At 45.5% G+C, this 27,598-nt stretch overlaps 1 protein-coding gene across 1 annotated transcript; it reads left to right on the top strand.

Moving 5' to 3' along the window:
* Nucleotides 1-21,972, top strand: LOC139321323 (NTPase KAP family P-loop domain-containing protein 1-like). Its single transcript, XM_070949993.1, has 4 exons — nucleotides 1-20; nucleotides 14,601-14,872; nucleotides 19,342-19,473; nucleotides 20,318-21,972. The coding sequence occupies exons 1-4, from the start codon at nucleotides 1-3 to the stop codon at nucleotides 21,970-21,972; spliced, it is 2,079 nt and encodes a 692-aa protein (XP_070806094.1).
* The last annotated feature ends 5,626 nt before the right edge of the window (nucleotides 21,973-27,598 follow it).

Raw genomic sequence — 27,598 nt, 5'->3', positions numbered from 1 at the left:
ATGGGGATACTGCAAGAGCTGTAAGTGTGAAAAGAGTCATTATTCACTTTTTCAGTTTCCGTTGTAACCTTGAACCGTCGCTAAATGAGTGGTCGTAAATCAAGGACTACCTATATAACAGTATGGATGCATAAACAGAGGGATAGAATCAAGATCAGGGGAAGTGTTAATACCACTTTATAATGCCTTGGTAAGGCCACACTTGGAATATTGCATCCAGTTTTGGTCGCCACGATGTAAATAAGATGTGGAGACTCTAGAAAGAGTGCAGAGAAGAGCAACAAAGATGATTAGGAGACTGGAGGATAAAACATATGAAGAACGGTTGCAGGAACTGGGTATGTCTAGTTCGATGAAAAGAAGGACATGGGGAGACATGATAGCAGTGTTCCAATATCTCAGGGGCTGCCACAAAGAAGAGGGAGTCAAGCTATTCTCCAAAGGACCTGAGGGCAGGACAAGAAGCAATGGATGATCAAGGAGAGAAGCAATCTAGAACTAGGGAGAAATTTCCTGACAGTTGGAACAATTGATCAATGGAATGATTTGCCTCCAGAAGTTATGAACGCTCCAATACAGGATGTTTTTAAGAAGAGATTGGACAACAATTTGTATGAAATAATACAGGGTTTCCTGCTTGAGCAGAGGATCGGACTAGAAGACCTCCAAGGTCCCTTCCAATTCTGTTATTCTGTTATTATCCTGTTATTCTGATCAGGGCAACTGGGATGCAGAGTCAAAGCTAAGCTATTTAAATGCTACCAAAGCTGGTCAGCCCAGCAAAATCTGGCATTTCATTTGTGTGACTTTATCCAGGCATCGTAATTGAAAGAAGCATCAACCGGGCGTGTCTGGTTTGTTTCCTTTATTTTAATGCCTATCTGATTTGGAAAGGATGAAGCTATGCTAATTGGGCATTGTTCTCAACTTAATTATTATTAATTATTTCATCTCAGTTAAGACGGAGCCAAAGGAGACCATTATACATACTTAAAATTGTATAGTTGATTTACTCTTTGTTTTTTTCTTTTAAGTAATTGCTACTAAGGACACTTAGGTGCAGGGAGTTTAAAACCAAGGAGTTTAATATTGAAACAACATCTTCATTCCATTCTCTTCTGTATGTGTTGGGACTACAGAACTCATCCTCCCCACCCAACACAGTTAATGATTGTACTGAGTTCCTAACCTTTGCTTCTGAATCTGATTTCCCAATATTCCATATGTACGCAAAACCCACTTTGGAAAGAAAAATGATTCACAAATTCCTTCGCACCACCTAGGACAGGGGTCAGCAACCTGCGGCTCTGGAGCCACATGTGGCTCTTTCACCCCTCTGCTGCGGCTCCCTGTCACTCAAAATATGTGTCACAATCGCCAATGTGCGACACCCACCGGTACGCGATTTATTGAGCTTTTCAACCCCCAGTAGGAAAACCATGGATGAATCCAAGAAAAGAAAAGTTTCAAAAGAAAACAAAACATTTAATTCGTCTATATATGCTAGTTTTGTGGCCGCTCAAGAAATATTCAGGCACAGGAAGGGTTTTGTGGCTCCCGGTGTTTTCTTTTCTGTGGGAAAACGGGTCCAAATAGCTCTTTGAGTGTTTAAGGTTGCAGACCCCTGACCTAAAACCAATCCCCTTATTTTTCTTAAGAAGATTTTTTTTTTTAGTATTTTTATTTATACATTTGTATTTATACATTTAACATATGTAAGTATTTGATAAACAGTGTATTGTCTGGGTCATTTTACATAATAATAGTGGTAATAATATTCTTGGCTTGTATATAATAGCATTCTTCCAACTTCTAATTTCTACTTTTATTATCCAACCTTTGATAAAACAAATCCCAACTTTAAAAAAAAATATTCTGTGTCTTCTTTATCCTTTGCTTGTAATGTTAACCTATCCACTTCTGCACAATCTAATATTTTTTTTAATTATATTTTCATCTGAAGGTGTTTCCTCATTTTTCCAATGTTGTGCAAGTACAGGTCTTGCTGCCGTCAAAACATGCAGTATTAAATATATATTCCCTTTATTATATTTTTCACACGTGTCACTTGAGCAGTCGATAAACGAATGTGTACGTGCCCCATTTTGTAATTGTACAAAATAATCAGCAAACACAATTTTGCCTTCTCCTTGCATCATCCTGTCCCCAAATTGTTGCAAACACACAGGCAGGATATTGGCCAAAGCTTGTATTAAAATCACGGTCTGTCTGATCCTACGAAGCCTTCGTGCAACTTGGACCGAGGGAAGCGACTCATTTTTCTGCATCTTCTTTTCTTTTCTGCATCATCTTTCCTCCGTGAAGTTGCATCTGGGGCCACACAAGCGCGGCACAGGAAACTGCGGTGCATTTCCGACAACCCAGAAACCTGTGGTTTGAAGAAAAAGAAGAAAGAAAGAAAAAAAAAAAGCAGAAAAGCGAAGGTACCCGAGAGATTAGCAACAACTGTAATTGTGCTTAATAGCGTTTGGAAAATTAAGAAATCTGCAGGAATCATTCTCTAATGCAGTGTTTCTCAACCTTGGAAGCTTGAAGATGGTTGGACTTCAACTCCCAGAATCCCCCAGCCAGCAGCGCTGGCTGGGGTATTCTGGGAGTTGAAGTCCACCCATCTTCAAGCTACCAAGTTTGTGAAACACTGATCTGGTTGTAAAAAGTAAGGTAGATGTTCTTGATAGAGATTTCCCTGTAGATATGTCTCCACAAGTGGTTCATGCAACAAGTCAGAAGAGACAGTGTTTGCAAAAACACGATGGATGGTGAAAGATCATATCCAGATCTTAATAACCTGCTTATCCTTGCTTTGCGGAATCAGCTCAAGGTTAGGTTGACCACACGTTAAGCCATCAACCATGGATTCCAGATTCTGCTAACTGGGTTCACCCAAGACATTACGGCAAAAAGCAAGCAGACAGATTGTTTAGCACCGTGTGTCAATGATGCCAGCATTTCTGCTATTGTTCTCCGGTAATCGTTAAGCAACCTGGAATGAAGGAGAAGCTCCCCTAACAGGGAGGACAATAAGTCAGTGGAACTGCTTGCCACCAGACGTTGTGGGTGCTTCATCACCGGAGGTTTTTAAGAAGAGACTGGGCAGCCGTCTGAAATGGTAGAGGGTCTCCTATTTGAGCAGGGGGCTGGACTAGAAGACCTCCAAGGTCCCTTCCAGATCTATTCTGATTTACCAGTATTTGTTTTCCATATCCAAGTTCTCCAATTCAGTCCCGGTGTCTGTTCGGTCAATCTGAAAAGTTGAAAAAAAGAAAAACCAAAACGCAAAAGGAAATGACTCCCGTTTCAGAATCAGTAAAATAAAACATAGAAATGCATGACCTCCTCAAATTACAACCACAGTCGAGCCCAACATTCCTGTTGCTAAGCGAGGCAGATGTTAAAAATGAATTTCGACCCATTTTTACGACCTTTCCTGCCCCCCCCCAGCTGTTAAGCGAACCGCTGCCGTTGTTAAGTGAGTAATATGGTTGTTAAGTGAATCTGGCTTCCCCGTTTATTTTTGCTGATCAGAAGGTCGCTAAGATGATCACGTGACTCCGGGACACTGCAACCGTCATAAGTACATGCCAGGTGTCAAGCATCTTGAGTTTTGATCACATGATCACGGGGATGCTGCAAAGATCGTGTGAAAAACGGTGACCGCTGTTTTTTTTTTTCCAATGCCATTGTAACTTTGAACCAGGGGTGAAATGCTCCCAGTTTGGACCAGATCGCCCGATCCGGTAGCAATGGAGGCGGGTGGTTCAGAGAAGCGGTAGCAAAAATCCCTGCCCCCCCTCCCCCCCCATGCATAGCTGAGCCGCGCGATCATCAGAGGCTTTTTTTTAAATTTTTAAAAGCATTTTTTCTACCACCTCTTCGGCCGAAAAAAATGCTTTTAAAAGTAAAAAAAAAAAGCCTCTGATGATTGCGTGGCTCAGCTGGGATCGTCAGAGGCTTCTAAAAGCATTTTTTTCTGCAACCTCTACGGCCGAAGAGGCTGTAGGAAAAAAAATGCCTTTAAAAGCCTCTGGCAATCCCAGCTAAATTGCCTGATCGTCAGAGGCTTTTAAAAGCATTTTTTTTAACAACCTCTTCGACCAAGTAAAAAAAAAAAAAAGTTGGCCATGCCCACCCAGTCACATTACCCCCACCACCACCAAGCCGCGCCCACAGAACCGGTAGTAACAAATTGTAAGTCAAGGACTACCTATACATATAAATACCATAAAATAAATGAAATAAGTGCCCCAGCCGTAACTCACGTGGAGAAGAAGGAAAGGTGTGTGTTTAATTTCTTTTCTCTTAGCAGCCACTGCTGGTCCCTGGTCCGGCTTGATTTTCCGCTTCACGGCTAATAATTATTTTGATTGGCGAAGGTCCCACGTTTTGTGCTGCTCCGAGGCTTAGTCACAGCATTCCTCTATCATTCACAAAAATCAAAGAAAGGAAGGGGAGGGGGGTTTTGTTTGCAGATGAGAGCCATGGGAGGGATCAAAAGAAGGAGATAATTGAGGACTTCCACAGTTGCTTTGAAGTCCACAGATGAGGAAGACGCAGGCTGAGCTTCACTGATGTGCAAGGAAGTTGCACCAACCAAGCTCACATGTCCACTAAAGGAGAAGAGCATGATCCAGTGGAAGCAAACAGAAAGGTAGGCAACTTTGCAGCCTTCGACCCATGATGGCCATGCATTGCATTTCAGCCATCCCGGAGACCCAACGGAGGGCTTGGTGGGAGGAGGAGGCGACGGTAGCCCTTCACCCATCTCTTTCCAGCTTTTGTGGTCTTCCCCAATGCAAGACCCTTCTCCCAGCTCCCCATATGCCCAGCACCTTTCGGGACCCGAAGTGAAATTGAAATAAAGATGGTTTGGGAAGCTTCCTTGTTTTCAGCTGCAGGTATTTTGCCCGTCAACATCACACAGGTGAATATTTCCGGTTCCCCAGAGGAGGGAACCTAGTTTGGCCATCGAGTCCACGGCAAAAAAAAAATGGGATTGCTAACTCCTTGGGAAGAGGGAGCCCAAGTTATTCCTGGAAATTTTTTTGTGGCCCCAGTAGTATTTTTTCATGTGGCAGGGAGTTCATCCCTTTCACCGGTTTTTCTATTTATGGACTAAACCTGGACAGGTATAGGAATTAGCCTTCCGAAAGGGAGTTGGCAAGTCTACAGGTAAAAGGATTCCCTGGCCAACATGCATGTAAGATGGGTGGACTTCGATTCCCAGAATTCCCTAGTCAGCAGCCTATGGGCTTTAAGATGGGTGGACTTCAACTCCCAGAATTTCCTAGTTGCAGGTTACGAGCTTTAAGACTGGTGGACTTCGATTCCCAGAATTTCCCAGAAAGCACGCTAGCAAACTTTAAAGATATGTGAGCTTCAACTCCCAGAATTCCCCAGCTAGCATGCTAGCGAATTTAAGACAGGCGGACTTCAACTCCCAGAATTCCCCAGCTAGCATGCTAGCGAATTTAAGACAGATGGACTTCAACTCCCAGAATTCCCCAGCTAGCATGCTAGCGAATTTAAGACAGATGGACTTCAACTCCCAGAATTCCCCAGCTAGCATGCTAGCGAATTTAAGACAGGTGGACTTCAACTCCCAGAATTCCCCAGCTAGCATGCTAGCGAATTTAAGACAGGTGGACTTCAACTCCCAGAATTCCCCAGCTAGCATGCTAGCGAATTTAAGACAGATGGACTTCAACTCCCAGAATTCCAAGGTTTGACTCAGCCTTCCATCCTTCCGAGGTCAGTAAAATGAGGACCCAGATTGTTGGGGGCAAGAGGCTGACTCTGTAAACTGCTTAGAGAGGGCTGGAAAGCACTGTGTTATTCCTATTTGGGGGGACGATGGTTTATCCCAAAGGAACCGGCAGTAACGTAATGTGAAACCCACCGCTGCATGGGAAGACATCATCACAAAACCGCACTTCACGTATGTTGGCCGTGTCATATGGGGGACCTGGAGAAAGCAATGATGTTGGGAAGAGTTAGCGGTAAGAGGCCTTCAAAGAACGTTGATGGATGGGCACCATCAAAGCCGACGCCAAACAGGGGCGTCGAAAGACTCAAAGAGCTAGTGCCAAATCGGACAGTGTGTGACGTGATCTGGCTCCTAGAGATCATCAAGACCAGTAGGTGGCAGAAACGTACCTTAGAGAAGCATTGCAAAACTTCCAAGATCTTCCTTCCTTGCAAGAAGGCCCTCAGGTTGAAGCTGGCTGGGACTTTGAGTCTTCCTTGAACGCGTGCCCATTTTCTCAGGAAACAGTGCAAGTGTCTTTACCAGAACCCAACGCTGATTCAGAAAGGAATTCCCACGGCTTCCAACAGGATCTAGATTTGGGATGTGTGACACGTTTGAGGGAGGGGAAAGCCACATTGGGCTTTTGGCCCAGCCAGTGAGAAGCGACATTCCCAAAACAAAGAAGAGGACATCAGAATGGGCAGAGGCAGGACGAAGGGTTCATCTGATGTCATGTGAAATAGCTAAAATAAAATAGCTAAAATAGCTATTGAATGCCAATGAATGAATGCCAATTGGGCACTTTATCATTGGCTGGGTTAAAAATTGCAATGCCCGGAGAGGGTTTGGAAGTTTATTCGTGGACTTCTGGTGTCTTTAAGGCAGTATTTCTCAATCTTGGCTGCTTGAAGATGGGTGGACTTCAACTCCCAGAATTCCCCAGCCAGCCTAGCTGGCTGGGGAATTCTGGGAGTTGAAGTCCACCCATCTTCAAGCGGCCAAGATTGAGAAACGAGATCTTGGTGCCAAAAGGCAAAGCTGAATTTTAAAAGTGCAGGTTAAGACTAATATAGGTAGTCCTTGAGTTACAACAATTCCTTTAGTAACCAAAATTAGAATGGCACTGAAAAAAGTGACTTAGCATCGTTTTTCACCCTTAAGACGGTTGCAGAAACCCCGTGGTCGCATGATCAAAATTCAGAAGCTTGGCAACTGACTCATATTTATGACGGGGGGGGAAGTCAAGGGGGAAGCCAGATTCACTTAACAACCGTGTTACTAACTTAACAACTGCAGTGATGGACAACGGTGGTGCAAAAATAAATAAATAAATAAAAGGTTTTAAAATGGGGGCAAAATTTATTTAACAACCCCGTCTCGCTTAGCAACAGAAATTTGGGGCTCAATTGTGGTCGTAAGTCGAGGACTACCTGTGGCGCAAGATTGGAAGATTCCAGAGAGACCCGGTCCCGTAAAATCCCCAAAAGTCAGACATGACTGAATGGATAACGTCATCATCGTCATCAATTCTTGAATGATTAATACGGGCATGTTCACCTACAAGGTGTTTCTATACCTTGTTCGATCTTTTTGGGACAACCTGGACCATCCAAAGCCTGAATTTGAGGAAAGGAACCTGAACATCAAGGAAAGAGGGAAGAAAAAAAAAAGGACACCCACATTCAAAATAATTCCAGGGTTTGGTTAGGTTTTGCTTTGCCTCCTGCAGTCTGGCCTGTGCACTTCTTCGCTGGCAAGGTGGAGGTGTGAATGGCAAAAGCTACTCCTCGCTACCTTTCGCAATCTGGGCCCAAAAAACAGGTTGAGGGAGATTGAAAGGAGCTGCCGCAATCCACAACCTGTAAGGACCGAGGTTTTCTGGAGGAGGAACGCATCAAAACGTTCTGCATGCGAGGAGACGAATCTTGAGGACCGGTGCCTTGCCAAGACCTGTAAAATCCCCGCCAGCTCAACCAAGTAGATGCTTTGGGTACCCGTGAGATAGAGACCAGAGGAAATCTTTAGAGCTGGGGATTCGGCTGTCTTCTCCAAGCATCTCATGTGATCTGGGGTGAGTCTTTTTCCAAGATGGAGGAGTGGGTAGGACCTCAGAGAGGGCAAGGGGCTTGTGCTGGCTGAATGAATGAATGAAAAAAAAAAGAGAGATTGCTAAAATGACAGGGTATCCTCTCCCCCCACCCCAATTCTGCACCCAGAAGGATATTGAAGTGGGGGTGGCCATTTGGGGTGACTAAGCTTCCAATGTTCTTATTTCTTCCTCCTCGCCTGTTAAAAAAGGAGGTACTAAGATACCACAGGACCCAAAGAACTTTCTCTAACCTGTGGGTGTGTGCCGGACTTCAATTCCCATAATTCCCAGCCAAGGGGCTTTTTTTTTTATCATCCTGGCACCAGCAGTGTTTAAAAGATCTTCTCTTTTCTCTCTCTCGGATGTTGATAAGGCGAGACAGGAAAAAAAATGCTGTATAATTTTTTTCCTAACAATATCAGGTTGATTCAATGACTCCCCCAAGTCTTACCAGAAGAGTTTGTTTAGTGACCAGTTGAAGTTACAATGGCGCTGAAGGAAGCGCTTTTCACACTTATGACGATGGCAGCATCCCCGTCATCAAAATTCAGACGCTTAATTCGGATTCGTATTTATGACGGTTGCAGCCTCCCGGGATCACGCAATCCCCTTTTGCAACCTTCTGACAAGGAATGGCAATGGGGAAGCCAGATTCACTTAACAACCATGTGGCTAGCTTAACACCCGCAGGGCTTCACTTAACAACGGTGGGGGAGAAAGGTCGTAAAATGGGATGAAATTCACTTAACAACTGTCCCGCGATAAATCAATATTATCTGTATTAAGTGGAGGTAAAATGTAAAGTAGAATCTGTCTAGAAGGAATATCCGTGGCCTGTTTGCTTCGTTCTTGGAAAGCCAGGCTTCATCGTACATAAAAATTGAGCTGGAGATATTTAGCCATTATCTGAGAATGGGAATCTCACGAAAATGATCACAAACTTTCGAAAGGAAACTGTCCACGAATTTTTAATTCTTCTTCTCCAAAACAGCCAAGCTTGTATGGACATGAATTAAGAAATACTAATAATAAAAGAAAAGAAATGGGTGTCATTCCTTTACTATTACTCTCTTCTATAAGGAATTTTGAAATATCGGAAAGAATAAGCTGATTCAAGGTTGAGTCACACAGTTTGCTAGAAGGTGAAATGCCTAGATTTCGCTTTGGAGGCTTATGTGATCAATGGTTGAATTGAGGGCTCCTTGGTGCTCTCTGAACTTGCTTCTTTTCTTGCAGATGTTCCATCACCCAAACTAGATGAAATTAACCTTAAGTAACTCGGCTTATATAAAAGGGATGCGGTGGCTCAGTGGCTAAGACGCCGAGCATGTCGATCAAAAGGTCGGCAGTTCAGCGGTTCGAATCCCGAGTGCCGCGTAATGGGGTGAGCTCCCGTTTCTTGTCCCAGCTTCTGCCAACCTAGCAGTTCGAAAACAGGTAAAAAAGGCAAGTAGAAAAATAGGGACCACCTTTGGTGGGAAGGTAACAGCGTTTCGTGCGCCTTTGGTGTTGAGTCATGCCAGCCACATGACCACCGAGACGTCTTCGGACAGCACTGGCTCTTTGGCTTTGGAACGGAGATAAGCACCGCCCCCTAGAGTCAGGAACGACTAGCACATATGTGCGAGGGGAACCTTTCCCTTTCCCTTAGGCTTATATAACCGCAGCTCTTGTGAGAGAGAAAAACATCAAGAATGGTGTAAAACAAAGTTATGGTTTACTTCTTAAATTATGAGTAAGAGATCTGAAGGTTTAGTCAACAGGATTGGAAGCATCAAAGAAAGGAAGCCAAAATGAAATTATCAAGATGTAGACCAAGCAACGAAAAAGCCACATTGTTTGGGCTGAAAGAAAAAAAAAGAAAGAAAAATGCAAGGCAGAGAATCAAAAATAGCCCAGACTTTGAACCAACTCCCTGCTTGGGAAATATTTACATATTTGGGGCTATTTATAGTGAGCTTCCTTACTTCTTTTAGAACAGGTGAAGAGACAGAAAAGGGCTGGCTCTGAAAAAGCCAATTCTCATCTCATCTACCTGATCAGTTTGCAAAAAAATATCAAATTCAGCAGGTGACATTTTCCCAGGCTAAAAGTGGAAGGATGGAGAAGTTTGACCTGTTGGGTTTTTGCGTCAGTGGTGGGTTTCAAAATTTTTTACTACCGATTCTGTGGGTGTGGCTTGGTGGGTGTGGCAGGCGAAGGATACTGTAAAATCTCCATTCCCACCCCACTCCAGGGGAAGGATACTGTAAAATCTCTATTCCCTCCCCACTCCAGGGGAAGGATACTGTAAAATCTCCATTCCCACCCCACTCCAGGGGAAGGATACTGTAAAATCTCCATTTTCACCCTGCCCCAGGGGAAGGATACTGTAAAATCTCCATTCCCTCCCCGCTCCAGGGGAAGGATACTGTAAAATCTCCATTCCCACCCCGCTCCAGGGGAAGGATACTGTAAAATCTCCATTCCCTCCCCACTCCAGGGGAAGGATACTGTAAAATCTCCATTCCCACCCCACTCCAGGGGAAGGATACTGCAAAATCTCCATTCCCTCCCCGCTCCAGGGGAAGGATACTGCAAAATCCCCATTCCCTCCCCACTGCAGGGGAAGGATACTGTAAAATCTCCATTCCCTCCCCACTCCAGGGGAAGGATACTGTAAAATCTCCATTCCCACCCCGCTCCAGGGGAAGGATACTGTAAAATCTCCATTCCCACCCCGCTCCAGGGGAAGGATACTGTAAAATCTCCATTCCTTCTCCACTTCAGGGGAAGGTTACTGCAAAATCCCCATTTCCTCCCGATCATCTGGGACTTGGGAGGCAGAGAATAGATGGGGGCAGGGCCAGTCAGAATTTTTACTACGGGTTCTCCGAACTACTCAAAATTTCCACTACCGGTTCTCCAGAACTGGTCAGAACCTGCTGAAACCCACCTCTGGTCTCTGCCTTTTCTGCATCTGCCAGGGATGTCGGCAGGGTTGGGTTTTTTTAAAAAATGTCCAGATTCAGCAACCATGATAGTAGTGAGATCAAAACTCTGCCAGTGGTTGGAAACATCTGGCAAAGGTTTGAAATGCTTTGTGGGATCCCTGGCAGTCAAGCATTCATTCACACATACCCAGATTGCTATGCTTTTACAGGGAGTCCTCGACTTACAAACACTTCACTTAGTGACCGTTCATAGTTACAAAGGCACTGAAAAAAAAGTGTTTTATGCTTTTTCCACACTTACGACCGTCGTAGCATCTTCCCCCCCCCCCCATGGTCACGTGATCAAAATTCTGATGCTTGGCAGCTGGTTTGTATTTATGACGGTTGCAGCGTCCCAGGATATGTGTGTGTGTGTGTGTGTGTGTGTGTGTGTGTGTGTGTGTGACATGCGATCCGTTTTTGCGGCCTCCTGACGAGCAACGTCAACAGGGGAAGCCAGGTTCACTTAACTATGGTGTGACTCAGTGAACGACCGTGGCGAGAAAGGTCGTAAAATGGGGCAAAACTCACTTAACGAATGTCTCGCTGAAGCAACCTTAAATGTTGGGCTCGGTGGTGGTCGTAACTCGAGGACGACCTGTATTTGTGGCTGTATTTGTAAATCCAGCTGCTTGGTCAGGCTGGATTTACAGCAGTGTTTCTCAACCTCGGTAGCTTGAAGATAGGTGGGCTTCAACTCCCAGAATCCTCCCGCCAGCATATTTTAAGATATGTGGATTTCAGCTCCCAGAATCCCCCACCCACATATTGAAGTCCACATATCTTAAAGCATGCTGGCTGGGGGATTCTGGGAGCCGAAGTCCACCTATCTTAAAGCATGCTGGCTGTGGGATTCTGGGAGCTGAAGTCCACATATCTTAAAGCATGCTGGCTGGGGGATTCTGGGAGCTGAAGTCCACATATCTTAAAGCATGCTGGCTGGGGGATTCTGGGAGCTGAAGTCCACATATCTTAAAGCCTGCTGGCTGGGGGATTCTGGGAGTTGAAGTCCACCCATCTTCAAGCTTCCAAGGTTGAGAAACACTGGTTTACAAGAAGAGGTAATACAGGAAATGCCTTCTTAATCAATACCTGGAAGATTTGATCACGGTTAGGTTGGGATCACACGGTGAGCCTTCTCCAACCAACGCCACCTCTGCAGGCTGAGTCACTGAGCTTGGTTCGAGGTCATGCCTTGACGATCTTGTTTACCTGACACTTCAAACTGGCAATTATATCTTCGCCCATTGACATCACAAGGAGCTGCCGAGGTCTGCTTATAGCCCTCAATTACAACTCCTCCTCTGAGTAGCACACCAGCGGACGTAGAGAACTTCTGGATCAGACTGATACAGCTTCAACCTAAGGCTAACCAAGGGTAGCCACCAACGTAGCATTTCTCGATTTAATCTCCTTAACTAATTGGAAGGAATGTTCTATGGCAGGGTTTCTCAACCTTGGCCAAGTTAAGAATGGGTGGATTTCAACTCCCCGAATTCCCCAGCCAGCATGCTTCCCCCCCACCCCTCGAGGCACCGCAGAAGCATTTGGAGCAAACATAAAGCTTAAGAAAGCAAAGTTCCCATCGGAGGTCTTGCACGGTTTTTTATCCAATGTATTTCTTGAAAGAAAAGGGAAATGTTTTAATACGGGTGTTCTGCAGATATTCAGCGAAGGACCTTTGACGTTCATGGATGCCCTGCATTTGCTAAATGGGTGACACCCACCCACTGGGATTTGTAAAGTAGAGTCCAAGGATTAAAAATCTTAATCTGCTTGCATAATAATCTTAATCTAGATCACCGTTTCTCAACCTTGACCACTTTAACATGTGTGGACTTCAGCTCCCAGAATTCCCCAGCCAGCATGCTTTAAGATATGTGGACTTCAGATCCCAGAATTCCCCAGCCAGCATGCTTTAAGATGTGTGGACTTCAGATCCCAGAATTCTCCAGCCAGCATGTTTTAAGATATGTGGACTTCGACTCCCAGAATTCTCCAGCCAGCATGCTTTAAGATATGTGGACTTCAGTTCCCAGAATTCCCCAGCCAGCATGTTTTAAGATATGTGGACTTCGACTCCCAGAATTCTCCAGCCAGCATGCTTTAAGATATGTGGACTTCAGTTCCCAGAATTCCCCAGCCAGCATGTTTTAAGATATGTGGACTTCGACTCCCAGAATTCTCCAGCCAGCATGCTTTAAGATATGTGGATTTCAGATCCCAGAATTCTCCAGCCAGCATGCTTTAAGATGTGTGGACTTCAGCTCCCAGAATTCCCCAGCCAGCATGTTTTAAGATATGTGGACTTCAGCTCCCAGAATTCCCCAGCCAGCATGCTTTAAGATGTGTGGACCTCACAATTTCCCAGCTACTCCTAGGAGTTGAAGTCCACACATCTTAAAATGACTATGGTTGAGAAAGATTGTTTTACAACCTCCAAAATTGGTCTTACTTTCAGTCCCCGAAATATGGTGGAACTCTTTTCTGTACACAGAGAAAATAATTATATTTTCACAAAGATGGATTTAAACATCAGTGAATATGAATGTCTGGGACTTAAATGAGCCTGAGGCATCCCAATGATATCTTCAGCTATTCTACACCAATGTCCAACCCACTCATAACCACCTTCTTCTTAAAGACAGGTTATTTTGCAGAAGAATTTAAGCCACTGAGAGATAATTAGCTGTTTTTGGCAGAGTTAACAACCGTGGTTTAAAAAGTCATAAAATTTAACTTGTTTAGAAATGGAAATCCTGGCCCCAGTTTTGATCGTAAAGCAAAGACTCCTGTTATAAGTAAAGTTTTTCTGTCACTGGAAAAGAATGCCACTAAAGAACAGAAAAGAGGGAAAAAATTAAATTTGTTTTTTGATAAAACAGCATCAGAATTAACCCCGTTTCCCACAGTTCAATATCCAGGTCACACGGCCTGCATCCCATCCTATCTAAAATCATCTTCTTTTGCAATACAGTGGCTGAAATATTTTGTCATCTCAATTAGCATCCTTGGTATGCCTATCTTGCTTTAAAAGGAGTTTCTGATTAGCCACACCTTCGGGTTTTTATTTTTGTTGGTCCTTTTTTCCCCCAATTTAAAGAGGACTTGGAGCCAGCTGTGAAGGTCAGTGGAATCTGGAGCTTCAAGAACCAATTACTTCCTTCCTTCCTTCCTTCCTTCCTTCCTTCCTTCCTTCCTTCCTTCCTTCCTTCCTTTTCTTTCTTTCTCTCTCTTTCTCTGTCTCCCTCTCTTTTTTCTTTCTTTCTTTCTTTCTTTCTTTCTTCTTTCTTTCTTTCTTTCTTCCTTCCTTCCTTTCCCTTTCTTTCTTTCTGTCTCCCTCTTTTTCTCTTTCTCTTTCCTTCTTTCTTTCTTCCTTCCTTCCCTCTTTCTTTCTTTCTTTCTTTCTTTCTTTCTTTCTTTCTTTCTTTCTTTCTTTCTCTCCCTGTCTCTTTCTTTCTTCTTTCTTTCTTTCTTTCTTTCTTTCTTTCTTTCCTTTCTTCCTTCCTTCCCTTTCTTTCTTTCTCTTTCTCTCTCTGTCTCCCTCCCTTTTCTTTCTTTCTTTCTTTCTTTCTTTCTTTCTTTCTTTCTTTCTTTCTTTCTTTCTTTCTTTCTTTCTCTCTCCCTCCCTCCCTCCCTCCCTCCCTCCCTTCCTTCCTTCCTTCCTCTCCTTTTTTCACTCAATGGACCCACTTCATGTAACCTGAAGCCTGGAAATTAAAAAAAAAAGTCATAGAGAAAAATCCTGCCGTTGCAAATGCATATATTCCAGATGTGGCTCGATAGACATATTTTGTTCCTCTATTCTCATTAGAAACTTACCTTTCCCAGGTAAACAGGTTGAATCACCTGTCTGCTTTATCTCCTTCTGGCAGGCTCCAATCTGCCTGGGAAGTTCAGTTGATAGCCCACCAACTCCAGCGCAGATGAGTTACTATGACGAGGAAGTCGCCAGGCTGCACCATGCGGAGGATTGCCACGAAATGGGGTGCCTGTGCTCGAACCGGGAGACCCATTTTAGCCACCCCGAGTACCACGATAAAGGTAGGCCCAGCATCTAATTCACACCAGCTGGATTTCTAACAGTAACAGAGTTGGAAGGGACCTTGGAGGTCATTTAGTCCAACCCCCTGCTCACACAGACCTGTACTAGGGATTCGAACTGCCGAACTGCCGACTTCCTTTCTGATCGACAAGCTCAGTGTCTTAGCCACTGAGCCACCTAGTCAGGCTGATTTAGGCAAATGGAAGGTAGCAAGGATTTAAATCCACTTCTTCCCAAAAAAAATATCAAATTTAATACAGGCAAATCCTCAAGTTACAACCGTTCGAAGCAACTGTTGGAAGTTACAACGGCACTGTAACACGTCCTCGCACTTACAACTGTTATAGCAATTGTGACCTGATCAAAATTGGGGGGCTTGGCATCATGTATATCCATCCAATGTCTTGCTGACACGTGATGGCTATTTGTGACCTTCCCAGCTAGCTTCCGTCAGGCAAAGTAAATGGAGGGAAGCCAGATTCACTTAACAACCGTGGGATTCATTTAACAACTGCAGCGATTTGTTAACACCTGCGGCCAAAAAAATGTCATAAAATCAGGTGTGACTCACTAAACAACTGCCTCGCTTAGCAACAATAATTTGGATCCCAGTATAGGTCATAAGTCCAAGACTATCTGTGCATTAAAATTTAACTTAAGAGACCCAGTCTGGAAATGACCATCCCATAACCTCGGGATGTTGCAATCTATGCCAGTTGCCAAGCACTCAAATTTGGTCACTTGACTGTAGGATGCTGCAATAGTCATAAATGTGAGGACCAGTTGTAAGTCAGTTTTTTTTCCAGCGCTGTTGTAACTCTGAATACTTGCTAAACAGACGGACTGCCTGAGCAATGCTTTTCATCAGTCCTTTGAAACGAACTCATGTTTGCTTGTTGCAAATGTTAGCACTGTTGTTCCCTAAACTTCCCTTCAGAAATCAGAATGCTTTTAATCTTCAGCAAAGTTTAGTAACAGTTCTAACATTTGCAGCAGTTCCTGTACGTGGGGGGAATAATTAACGTATGCTTTTAAAACTGGATTACATACACAGTAGTTATTTTCTTTATCAGCATAATATGTTAAATGTTTTCTCTTCCGTTCTTCATTAGGTCCTTCCCTTGCTGGCTTTGCAAGCAACTAGTTGAGTGACTCTTAAAATTGCTAGGTTTTGGTCCCTGACATAGTTCTTCCAGAATGTATGAACTTGGGGGCCGATTAATTAGCCCCGTGTTATTGTCTCTCTAATTGGTAAATAACACTTGGCAGATTTTTGCATCCCTTTATTATTTATTTTTTATCATTGCGATAACTAAACTAGGAATGTGCAACCTGTGGCTTGCAGCCTACATGGTGGCTCTGGACACCAAGTAATATTTAAAAACAAAGTTTGTTATTTGTACACATTACCTATTTTTGATATTTTGTGTGCAGCCCAAGACAATTCCTCGTCACTCAATGCAGCCCAGACAAGCCAAAAAGTTGGACAAGCACGTTCTAGATGAGTGGTTCTCAACCTTCCTAATGCCACGACCCTTTAATACAGTTCCTCATGTTGTGGTGACCCCCAACCAGGGGTGGGTTCTAAAATTTTTTACTACCGGTTCTGTGGGCGTGGCTTATTTTGTGGGTGTGGCTTGGATGTCCTGTGACCGGGTGGCCATGATTATGTGTACAGGAAGGTATGTGAACGAAGTTGTTCCTTGCAAATTGCTTCAGTTGGCATTCCTCCTTAAATAGGCTAAGGGAGTGGCCAATTAGCCCCAAGCCTTACTCTCGAGGAGACTTCCTCTTGAGGAGCCATTCCTGCCTTTTGGACGCTCTGCGCGCCCGTGCATCGAGAAGAGGCTCCTCCTCTTCTTCCTCTTCACTAAAAGGAGCCTCTGGAGGTTCTGAAGGCCCTGGCTGAATCCCCGTCTCTGGCTCCACATCTTCTCCAGCCTCCTCATTGTCTGACTCGAGTGCCAGCTGCACAGACTACTGGCACAGCACCACACCAGCCTCCTCACTGTCGGAATCAGCTACTAGCTGCACAGGCCGCTGAAGGGCCACAACACTCATATAAATCTGTTACATTTTTTAAAAAAGCATTTATTTTCAGTAAGAAGGGAATTTCAAGTCACGAGCTTCTTAGATTTCAAGACATCACAGACTTGGTTCCTTAGTTCAGAATAATCTAATGAAATGAAAATGCTGGCAGAAGAGAGGAAATTTATAGGTTTTGCTTAACGAGCATCATAAAAAAGGTTGTAAAATCAGGTTGGTCGCAGTAATGACTGACTTTATGACCGTCATTACTTACAAGCTCTATTACAGTTGTAAATTGAAAGCTACTAGTATTTATTTTGGTGCAAAATCAGATCCTCTCTATTCCTGCTGGCTCAGAAGTTTATTTGCAAAGGAATTGTGAATGTCGTCCTGAATTAACCCTGATTCAATCTTAATGAGACACATTTTTTAAGTGGGTGAAAAAAAAAAAATATTCGCTGAGTCAAGTCTTTAACGATTTAGGGACTTTCCCTTCCTTTTATGTTTCCATTACTGATGATTTCAAAATATAAACAAGAGTTCAAAGTTGCCCTACCATCGCCACTATAATCCCTAAATAGGTTTATAAATTGGACAGGGCGAATTTATCCACGCTTGAGATAAAATTTCAGGTTGCAGGTCGAGTGTGGGTGTTTCTGAGATGCACCCATCTCTACACAAATATTCCTTGCCGAGGGAATACTAGCCGCTAAGGAAGTGGCGTTCCTCACGGAGCTACATTTCTGCATGCAAGGAGGGGAAATTTAGAAAGGATCAAATTTGGGGAGTCCACACGATGAGGGGACACCGTTCCAAAAAGCACAGCTTGTGTAGATGGTTCAAACATTGCTCCCCCATGCGAAAATGCCACCTAGGACTATAAAATCCAAATCATTTCATATTCTGAAGAAATTCAGAATACAAGCAGGAGCTAACCAAAAATTTTTATAGAGCGGAGTCGCTATGCAATTCAGCTACTGCTGTTTATGAGTACGTAACGAATGGGCCGAGGTTTGCTCCTCACAGCTGCCATCTTGACTTTTTTGACCTTGTCATGATAAAACAGAACACGTTTTGGACCCCTTTCGACCTCCAAAGCATGTTTTCTCCAGCCGAGAGGACCCCCCCTCCCCTTTGAGGACACTTATAAAATTTCCTTTTTTTCATACAGAAAACACACCAGAAATAAACCCGGCATTTTAAAGCCTGAAATAGGATGGTAAATAAACACTCAGCTCCTTCCACAAAGGGGAGGGGAAAAAAAACACACCTGAGGGGAAAAAACACTGAAGAAATCTCAGCTCTTGCTCTGAGGCATTTACAATAGGATGAGTTACACAAGCTAATTATCCTAATTACTCTCAAATGATTTTTTTTTTCCCCCTGGCAGATCTTTGGGGAACAAAAGGCCTGTCAGGGATGGTTTTTCCATAGTGATGTTTTAGGTCTAGTAATGTTTCTCAGTCTTGGCAACTTGTGGACTTCAATTCCCAGAATTCCCCAGCCCAGCCATGCTGGGAATGGAAGTCCATCCATCTTAAAGAATTCTGGCTGGGGAATTCTGGGAGTTGAAGTCCACGCTTCGTAAATTTGCTGACGTTGAGAAACATCGCTTGAGGCAAGAAGAGGTTACAGACAAGGGACCAGGATTCCTGTGTTGCTAAGCAAGGTGGTTGTTAAGGCATATGAGACCAATTTTACAAGGGTTTTTTTTTTTTTGGCGCCATGTTGTTAAGTGAATCATGTGGTCATTAAGTGAACTTGGCTTCCCCCATTGACTTTGTCAGACGCCGACTAGCAAGATCACATGACCCTGGGATCAGGGGTGAAATCCAGCAGGTTCTGGAGAACCGGTAGCGGAAATTTTGAGTAGTTTGGAGAACCGGCAAATGCCACATCTGGCTGGCCCCAGAGTAGGGTGGGAATGGGGATTTTGCAATATCCTTCCCCCAGGAGTAGGGTGGGAATGGAGATTTTGCAATATCCTTCCCCCAGAAGTGGGGTGGGAATGGGGATTTTGCAATATTTTCCCCCAGGAGTGGGGAGGAAATGGGGATTTTGGAGTATCCTTCCCCTGGAGTGGGGAGGGAATGGGGATTTTGCAATATCCTTCCCCCAGGAGTGGGGAGGGAATGGGGATTTTGCAGTATCCTTCCCCTGCCATGCCCACCAAGCCATACCCACCAAGCTATGCTCACAGAACCGGTAGTAAAAAAAATTGGATCTCATCACCGCTTGGGATGCTTTCATGTTAATAAAGACATGCCTTTTGATATGTGCCTGAATTTTGATCACATGACCATGGGGATGTTATGACGGTCATAAGTGCAAAAACCGGTCATAAGTCACTTTTCTCAGTGCTGTGCTGAGTGACACTGATATGTGGACTTTCTGGTTATTTTCCATTCCTTTTCCCCCCCCCCCCTTTTCCACTCGTCAGATCTGCTGACTGAGGATGACATTTATTGCTGCTCTTTATCGAAGACGTTGTGCCATACCTCCACCCCGGTCACCGTGGGTTTCTATTCGCCCTGCGGAACTCGCATTCACTCCCTACTGGACCAGATCGCAGGTCAGTCCCACAATGAGAGAATCAGTGGGGAATCCATTTATGGAGATCCCATAGTAGAAGAGTCCTCCTTCTATCCATGGGTCTCTGGGGAAAGAGAAGGGACCTCACAGGAGTCATCGTGCCCTCACACAACTTGTATCATTGGTGTCACTACGTAACATCATCAGTGCTAGAAAGAAGAGGAGTTTATGGAGGAGGAGGAAGAGGGAGGTGGAGCAGGAGGAGCAGGACGACAAGGGGGAAAAGGAGAAAGGGGGAGGAGGAGGAGGAAGAAGAGGAGGAGGAAGGAGGTGGAGCAGGAGGAGGAGGAGGAGGAGAAGGACTTGGAGGAGAAGGAGATGGAGGAGGAGAAGGAGGAGAAGGAGAAGGGGGAGAAGGAGAAAGGAGAAAGGAGGAGGAAGAGGAGGAGAAGGAAGGTGGAGCAGGAGGAGAAGGAGAAAAGAGAAGGAGAAAAGAGAAGGAGGAGGAGAAGGAGAAGGAGGGTGGCGCAACAGCAGGAGGAGGAGGAGAAGGAGAAGGAAGGTGGAGCAGGAGGAGAAGGAGGAAGAGAAGGAGAAGGAGGAGAAGGAGGAGGAGGAGAAAGGAGGAGGAGGAGGAGGAGGGCTGTGGAGTCTTTGGTGATCTCTGAGCTTGGTGCTGTTCCTGCAGATGTTTCATGACATCATCTGATGATGTTGCCTACCGTAATTAGGTTACAAAACATTTGCAAGAAAACCACCAACCTCAGAGAGCACCAAGGACTCCTCATTTGAAACTTGAGCTACAAATATTCTCTTCTCTAGATAGAAGGTCTTTGAGAGCTTGGCAGATCTTCCGTTGACCATTCCTGAACGAACTTTTGCAGGATGCATGCTCAAAGAATCCATCCGAAGGGAGGAAGCCGAATTCAATAGGACTCACCAGAGGTCCCGAGTCCCGGAAGGAATAAACTACCTGACCCTCCTGTGGTACATCGTCTTCTACCAACCGGTCATCACTGAGGTGCACCTCCGAAGGAAAACCATCGAGTTCCTCTTCATAAGATTCAGCGCCTGGGAATATGCAGGCAGCGACAAATTATGGGCTGGGTTGGTGACCACCCTGTGTGACCATATCCGCCACCACTTCGGTCCTCTTCCCCTCAGTTTCTACCACGTGGTGGGAAGCCGTCCGCAATTCGCCTCAGGATTCACCCAAGAAGAGTGGAGGCTTAAAAAGAAAACATGTTGCGCTGCAGGAGGTCTTATTGTGATTCTGCTCGCTGGCGCAGGCCTGGGTACTATCGCCCTCCTCGTACCAGAGATAAGGGATGGCACAGTCTTGAAATACCTCAGTGGCACCTTGGCTGCCATTTCGGGTTCCGGCTTTGTCGTCGCCATCAGTCCCGTGATTAAGCACTTAATCATCAGCCAGAAGAAGAAGATCGAGAGCATGACCAGCGATGAGAAGTTCACCAGCCACCTGGGTTTCATGAGTGCCGTGAAGAGCGAGATTGAGGTCCTCACCAGCTTTATCTACTACATGGAAATCTTCGAACGTCGGAGATTGAGGATTGTCTTTGAGATCACGTGCTTGGATATGTGCTACCCCGAACGGGTGGTTGGGGTGCTGAACGCCATCAATACGCTCCTTTCCGACAGGAATGCCCCCTTCATCTTCATCCTGGTGGTTGACCCCTGCGTCATCACTTCTTGCTTGGAGCAGGCGAGCACCATGAAGGGAATGGCGGACAACGGCTACCTATACCTCAACCGCACCGTGACGCTTCCTTTCTCCATCCCGGAAATCGGCATCAAGTCCAAGATGCGTTGTTTGCACGAGGCCTTCCAGACTCGGGAAGATCTGATGTACGGCATCATCACAAGGAACATGGAGTTGGGAGTGACCAAGTCCAAAGGGAACAGTGAAGCACTGGTGAACTTAGAAGCGGTGGTTCAAGAAGACCAACACCAGATCGATACGATAGCTGTGCAATACATCCATGAAGCTTTTCACTGCTTGCATAATGAACAAGATTGCCTCTACCATTATATCCCAGATAGCATTATCCAGATGAGGAGAATTGTCAACACCATCCCCGTTACGATCAGGTTGATGACGCAACAGCACCTGTTGAGGCACAGCCTCTGTCCCCGGGCAGTGGCCAGTTGGATAGTGTTGGCCAACCAGTGGCCGTGTCGCTTGAGTTGGATTCTCCAACGCATGGAAGACAAGCTGCAGGGCAAACCACCCAACGATTATGAGAAGGAATTGATGTGGGACGTCTTTTTGGAGACGTGTCCTGAGCTGTTCTCCAAGCACAAGGAACTCCAGAACATCATGGCCTTGGATGGAGACCCTGAACTTTTTGAGAAATTCTTGTCCGGCGATTTCCCCTTCACCGTTCAAGAAGGGAAGAAATTGCTGAAATATACTGTGAATTTAGATCATTCCATAAGATATAAGATGGGACAGCTGCAGGCTCTGGCGACTCTGGAGACCTACAGAAAAGCTGGAACAAATTCAGAGAAGAGGGCTTAGAAGACTTGGATGCTGGGGTGAAAACAACCTAGCTGGGAAGATGGGAGCAAGATAGACAGAAAGCTGTATAGATCAAGAGCAGCACATATGGACTCTTTACCATCTGTGGACTTCAACTCCCAGAATTCCTGAGCCCCCTGGCCCAGGGTTTCTGGGAGTTGAAGTCCATAGGTTGGTAAATAACTATGGAGATTTTTCAATCATCCAGATCATGGTTGTCCCAAAGGTGCCTTTTCCAAAAGGGCAAATGGACTTTCTTGTTTTTCTTTTTCTTTGAAAAGGTTTCACTTCTCATCCGAGAAGCTTCCTTCAGTTCTACCTTAAGAACTGAACTTTAAGAGCTTCTTGGATGAGAAATGAAAAGTTTTCAAAGGAAAAAAACCCACAAAAATCCAGTTGCCTTTTGGAAAAGCACCTTGGGGGCATAAAAGGGGCCATAGTTGCCCACCTATAGGACTATAGATAGTCCTCAATTTACAACCATTCATTTAAACACCATTTGAAGTTACAACAACCCTGAAAAAGTAATTTACAACCCTGTCTTCATTTATGATTGTGGCATCCCCATCGTCATGTGATCAAAATTCAGGCGGTTGGCAATTGGCACATATTTATGACTGTTGCATCATTCTGGTGTCTCGTGATGGCCGTTTGCGTCCTTTCCAGCTTTCGACAAGTCAACGGAGAAAGCTGGATTCCCTTCATCTCCACATGATTCACTTAATTAGTTCACTTAAGTAATTCGCTTAATAATAGTGGCAGGAAAAAAATACAAAATTGAGCGTGACTCACTTAAAAAATTGCTGGGCTTAATAATGGAAATTCTACTCCCAACGATGGTCATAAATCAAGGATTACCTGTACATGCTGCTCTCAGATTAAGTATTATATTTATGAACCGACAGGATTGTCCCAAGGTTTTTTAAAAAAAACATATTATTGATTATATTTTTGATATTTTACGAGCCAGAAAAAAATACACATCGCAAAACGACAAAAGCTGCTGAACAAAAAATACTAATCCACAATCGATCGAGTGTTGTGGATCGGGACTGGGGGAAGGACTCAACTCAAACCTACCTCACAAGGTTGTTGTTGTGGGGAGGGGGGGGAAAGGGTAGACATCCCCCTCTTTCATTTGGAGTATTGAGAGAACCCGGGCTATCTATCAGTTACATAATAAACAATAATTCACCTAGGCTGCAGAAGTTGTGTTTTCTTGGAAGAATTCTCAGTTTTTAAATTGGGAGGTGATCCTGTGTATGCAGTGGTGGGTTCCTCCCGGTTCGGCCCGGTTCAGCCGAGCCGGTAGCGGTGACGATATGACGTCACCGAACCGGTTCTCTTTGTTCGGGAGCTGGGCCCTCCCGCCCCCCCTTCCCCCCCCGCATTATTCTTACCTTTTATTTGGCTCCGCCCCCAATCTATTTGCTGCCTCCCAAGTCCCAGCTGATCGGCTAGAAGGAAAAAAACTGTTTAAACTCTTGCCGCGGGGCTTCAAAGGGCCGCCCTACAGCTGATCAGTGTTAAAAGGCAGTATGGTGGTAGATCGGTGCCTGCAAAAAATAAATGGGTAGACCGGTACAGCTCTGCAAGCAGTTAAAAGCCTGGTAGACCAGTACCTCTGCTAAAGCCTAAAGAATTGTCACATGACCATCAAGCCACGCCCACAAAATAAGCCACGCCCACAGAACCGGTAGCAAAAAAATTTAGAACCCACCCCTGTGTGTATGTACTTAAGAGATATTATCACTACTTTTTATAGAAGTGGAAGACACCAGATGGTAGAATTTGGGGTACATGGTGCCCTCAACTTATAACCACTCGTATAGTGACCATTTGAACTTCACACAAGTTTTTACACTTACAACCAGGGGTGGGCTGCTGGAGGTTCGCAGGGGTTCGGGAGAACCTCTAGCTAAGATTCTGTGCAGTTCGGAGAACCCCCAAATCCACCTCCTGGCTGCCCCTCCTCCCCCACCTCCCAGGAGTCCCCACACGGCCCATTTTTGGATGCAGTTAATTGCAGAACGCGCGCGGAAGCTCAGGGAGGGCGAAAAATGGGCCCACCGGAGGTTCGAGAATTCCAGCCTCCAGAGGGCCTCCGGAGCCTGGGGAGGCCATTTTCGCCCTCCCGGAGGCTCAAAATAAACCTCCGGAGCCTGGGGAGGGCAAAAAGCCCCCCACCGCCATGGTGCAGGAGGCCAACTAGGCCACGCCCACCATGGCCACATCCACCCGGCAACCAGGCAGTGAACCCCTTGCTAAAATGTATGAAGCCCACCCCTGCTTACAACCCTTGCAGCGTCTCTATGGGTCACATGATCAAAATTTGGAAACTTGGCAACTGACTCCTATTTATGACTGTTGCAGTGTCCTGGGGGGTCACGTGATCCCCTTTTGCGACCTTCTGACAAGCAAAGTCAATGGGGAAGCCAGATTCACTTAACAACCATGCTATTCACTTAACAACAGTAGCGATTCACTGAACTGTGGCAAAAAAGGGCGTAAAATGAGGCCAAACTCACTTAACAACAGAAATGTTGGGCTCAATTGTAGTCATAGGTCAAGGGCTACCTGTACACGCGGGTTGCCAAGCCCCCAGATTTTTCTCATATGAGCATGGAAATGCTGAGACACTTGTAAGTGCGAGGACTGGTTGTAACTCGAGTTACAGCCATTCGTTTAGTGACCGTTGAAAGATACCACAGCACTGAAAAAAGTGACCGATGACCATTTTACACACAACCATTGAAGCCCCCCCGTGGTCACATGATCAAAATTCAGAAGCTCAGCAACTGAGTCGTATTTATGACGGTCGCAGTGTGTCAGGGTCACATGATCCCCTTTGGCAAGCAAAGTCAATGGGGAAACCAGATTCACTTAACAACCATGTTACTAATTTAACAACGGCAGCGATTCACTGAATAACTGTGGGCAGAAAAGTTGTAAAACAAGGGGAGAAACCCACTTAACAATCGTCTCACATAGCCATGGAAATTTTGGGCTCAATTGTGGTCATAAATCGAGGCGTACCTGCGTGTTGCAGATTGCTCAACCAATCCAGGATGCGTTGAGATGTTTTGGGGGCTGAAGTGAAGGGGCAAGACGGTGCTGGTCCCCCCCCCCGTCCGTGTAGAGATGCGTGTTGTGGGTCCTTTATGGAAAAACATCTTCCGCGCATGCTCCCGGCCTCAAAAATGTGCCTAAATAGGACAGCATAGAGCCGGGGTGGGGGCAGGTCCACCCACAATTTACACAATCCACAAAACAATGCAGGCTGGTGACCCCCAGGGGGAGAGCCTTCTCTGTGGGGGCACCTACCCTCTGGAATCAGCTGCCCCCAGAGATAAGGAGAATCCAAGACCTCAGTGCCTTCCGCCGTGCCCTTAAAACCCACTTTTTCCAGCAAGCCGGGCTGGCTTAGGAAGAAATTTTTTAAATGTTTAATTGGTTTGTGGTTTTTTAAATTTTTGGGCCAAATTTATATAGATTTTAATTGTTTTTAATATTTGTATTTCATGTTTTTAATTCTGGCTGTGCACTGCCCTGAGTCCTCAGGGAGAAGGGCGGTATATAAATTGGAAATAAAAATAAAAAATAAAAAAAAAATTCCACTACCGGTTCAAGCGAATCGGTCCAAACCGGCTGAATTCCACCTCTGGGTGTCAAACTCAAGGTCTGTGAGCCAGATCTGGCCCGCGAGGTGCTTAGATCCGGCCCGTGGGGCCGTCCTGAAAACAGCGAAGGACTGGTCCTCGGTGCCTCTGCCAGCAAAAATGGAGCTCAGGAGGGCCGTTGTGTGGCCCTCCCGGGCTCCCTTTTCACTGGCATAGGGCTGTAGGATATCAAGCTGGCCATGCCCATCCCTGCCACGCCCCCCCGGTCCCCACGAGGTCAAACACAACCCTGATGCGGCCCTTAATGAACTCAAGCTTGACGTCCATGCACTACATTATTCCTTTTATTTGATATTTTTGGTACTCCTCGTGCCTCCCGGAACCAATCAACGATGGGTACCAAGGTACCACTGTAAATCTTTGCTTGTATAGAAAGGAAATCACACCACCCAGTGGTGCACCAAAGAATTTTTCCTCCTGTGCCCGTGCTGAGCATGAGGCTATCAGCGTCATTGGTGTAGACTGGCTCACCACCTCGGACGAAGAGATTAAAAGTAATTGGTTTGGGGTTTTTTGTTCGGTGAACCAACCATTACGGTTTGTTAACGTAAACCACAGCTGAACAAACCACGGCTTTGCACCGTGTGAATTGGGTTTATAGCTTGCTCAACCAACCAGGTTTTTGGTTATTTGAAGCCTCTCACTGAAAAGTTTTTTTCCACAGATTTTCGAGTTTCAATCCTCAGATGTGCCGTGAAGGGCGCTCTCCTCCCAAGCAGTTGGGTCAGTCTGTGCTGTTCTCGCCTTCTCTCCACTCTCCTTGCTCGAGGATCAGGAGGGAGTGATCGTTGCTCATCGCCTGAGCTCTGTTTTTCATGCTTAGCCTCTCCTGGACATCCTGCCCCCGTTCCTCCCTGACTACAAGCCGTCCCAATCCTGAAAGGCCCTGGCCTGACTTGACATGTTCCTCCACACATTCTTCTGAAACCTACGAAGCCCCCCTCCCCAATCTCTGTTGACTCCAGTTCCGGCTCGTCTTCCTCCACAGATTCAGGCTCCGATGGGGGCAAGACACCTAGTTTTTGGTTAATGAAACATCTGCAAGGAAATGCTCAGAGAGCATCAAGGACCCCTCGTTCCAATCCTGAGCCACACATAAGTCTCTTCTATTGGTACATTGAACACAGCCTCCAAAGAACATCTCTGCTTCTCGTGGCTGAGATGCCCAAAATCCACCTGTTGGGTCCCCTTCTACCCACTCAAATCCACCAGGTCAAGATGCCTGCTCATCCCAGGTGACTGACTCACCTGTCAGTCTTTGTGGCTCCATGGATGGGCAGAGAGCTTCATTCAGTGGGGATGACTCGTGAGACCACATCCACCCGAAGCTTCACCACCTCTGGATATCTCTTCTCTTGCTAGCTTCCAACTAAGGGACGCTTGGAGAGGAGGAGAGCACATGTGAACATGCACCAACCTTGTTCTGACTCCACTTGAGAGGGTCATATTGGGGAATGGGGTTAGAGCGCGGTATTCCTGCTAACTGCCAGCTGCCTGCAATTTGGCAGTTCAAATCTCACGAGGCTCAAGGTTGACTCGGCCTTCCGGCCTTCCGAGGTGGGTCAAATGAGGACCTAGATTGTTGGGGGGGCAATAATGCTGACTCTGTAAACCGCTTAGAGGGGGTTGTAAAGCACTGTAAAGCGGTATATAAATCTAAGTGCTACTGCTATAAAATTGAGCGTTCCTCACTTAACAACCTCCTTCTTTGACAATGGAAATTCTGATCCCTACTTTGGTCGTAATTCAAGGAGTCCTGTTGTAAGCAAACTTTTTCTAGTCACTGGAAGAGAATGACACTTAAGAACCGAAAAGGAGATTTGGGGGGGAGGGGGAAGGAAATTTGTTTTTTATTGAAATATCATTAGAATTTTAAAAGCTCATTGGCCATGCTCCAATGCCCAGGTCACACCCCTTGCATCCGACGCCTCCTAAGGCCATCCTCT

The sequence above is a fragment of the Pituophis catenifer genome, unplaced genomic scaffold (genome assembly GCF_029215685.1).
Source record: "Pituophis catenifer annectens isolate HBS135680 unplaced genomic scaffold, rPitCat1.0.hap2 SCAF_9, whole genome shotgun sequence".
NCBI lineage: Eukaryota > Metazoa > Chordata > Lepidosauria > Squamata > Colubridae > Pituophis > Pituophis catenifer.
This window is presented reverse-complemented; position numbering and strand designations above follow the sequence as displayed.

Excerpts from the sequence above, each read along its gene's own strand:
- LOC139321323 (XM_070949993.1), top strand. The coding sequence starts at position 1 with ATGGGGATACTGCAAGAGCT. Across the intron at positions 14,873-19,341 it reads CCCCGAGTACCACGATAAAG|ATCTGCTGACTGAGGATGAC; the intron begins GTAGGCCCAGCA and ends TCCACTCGTCAG. Across the intron at positions 19,474-20,317 it reads CCTACTGGACCAGATCGCAG|GATGCATGCTCAAAGAATCC; the intron begins GTCAGTCCCACA and ends GAACTTTTGCAG.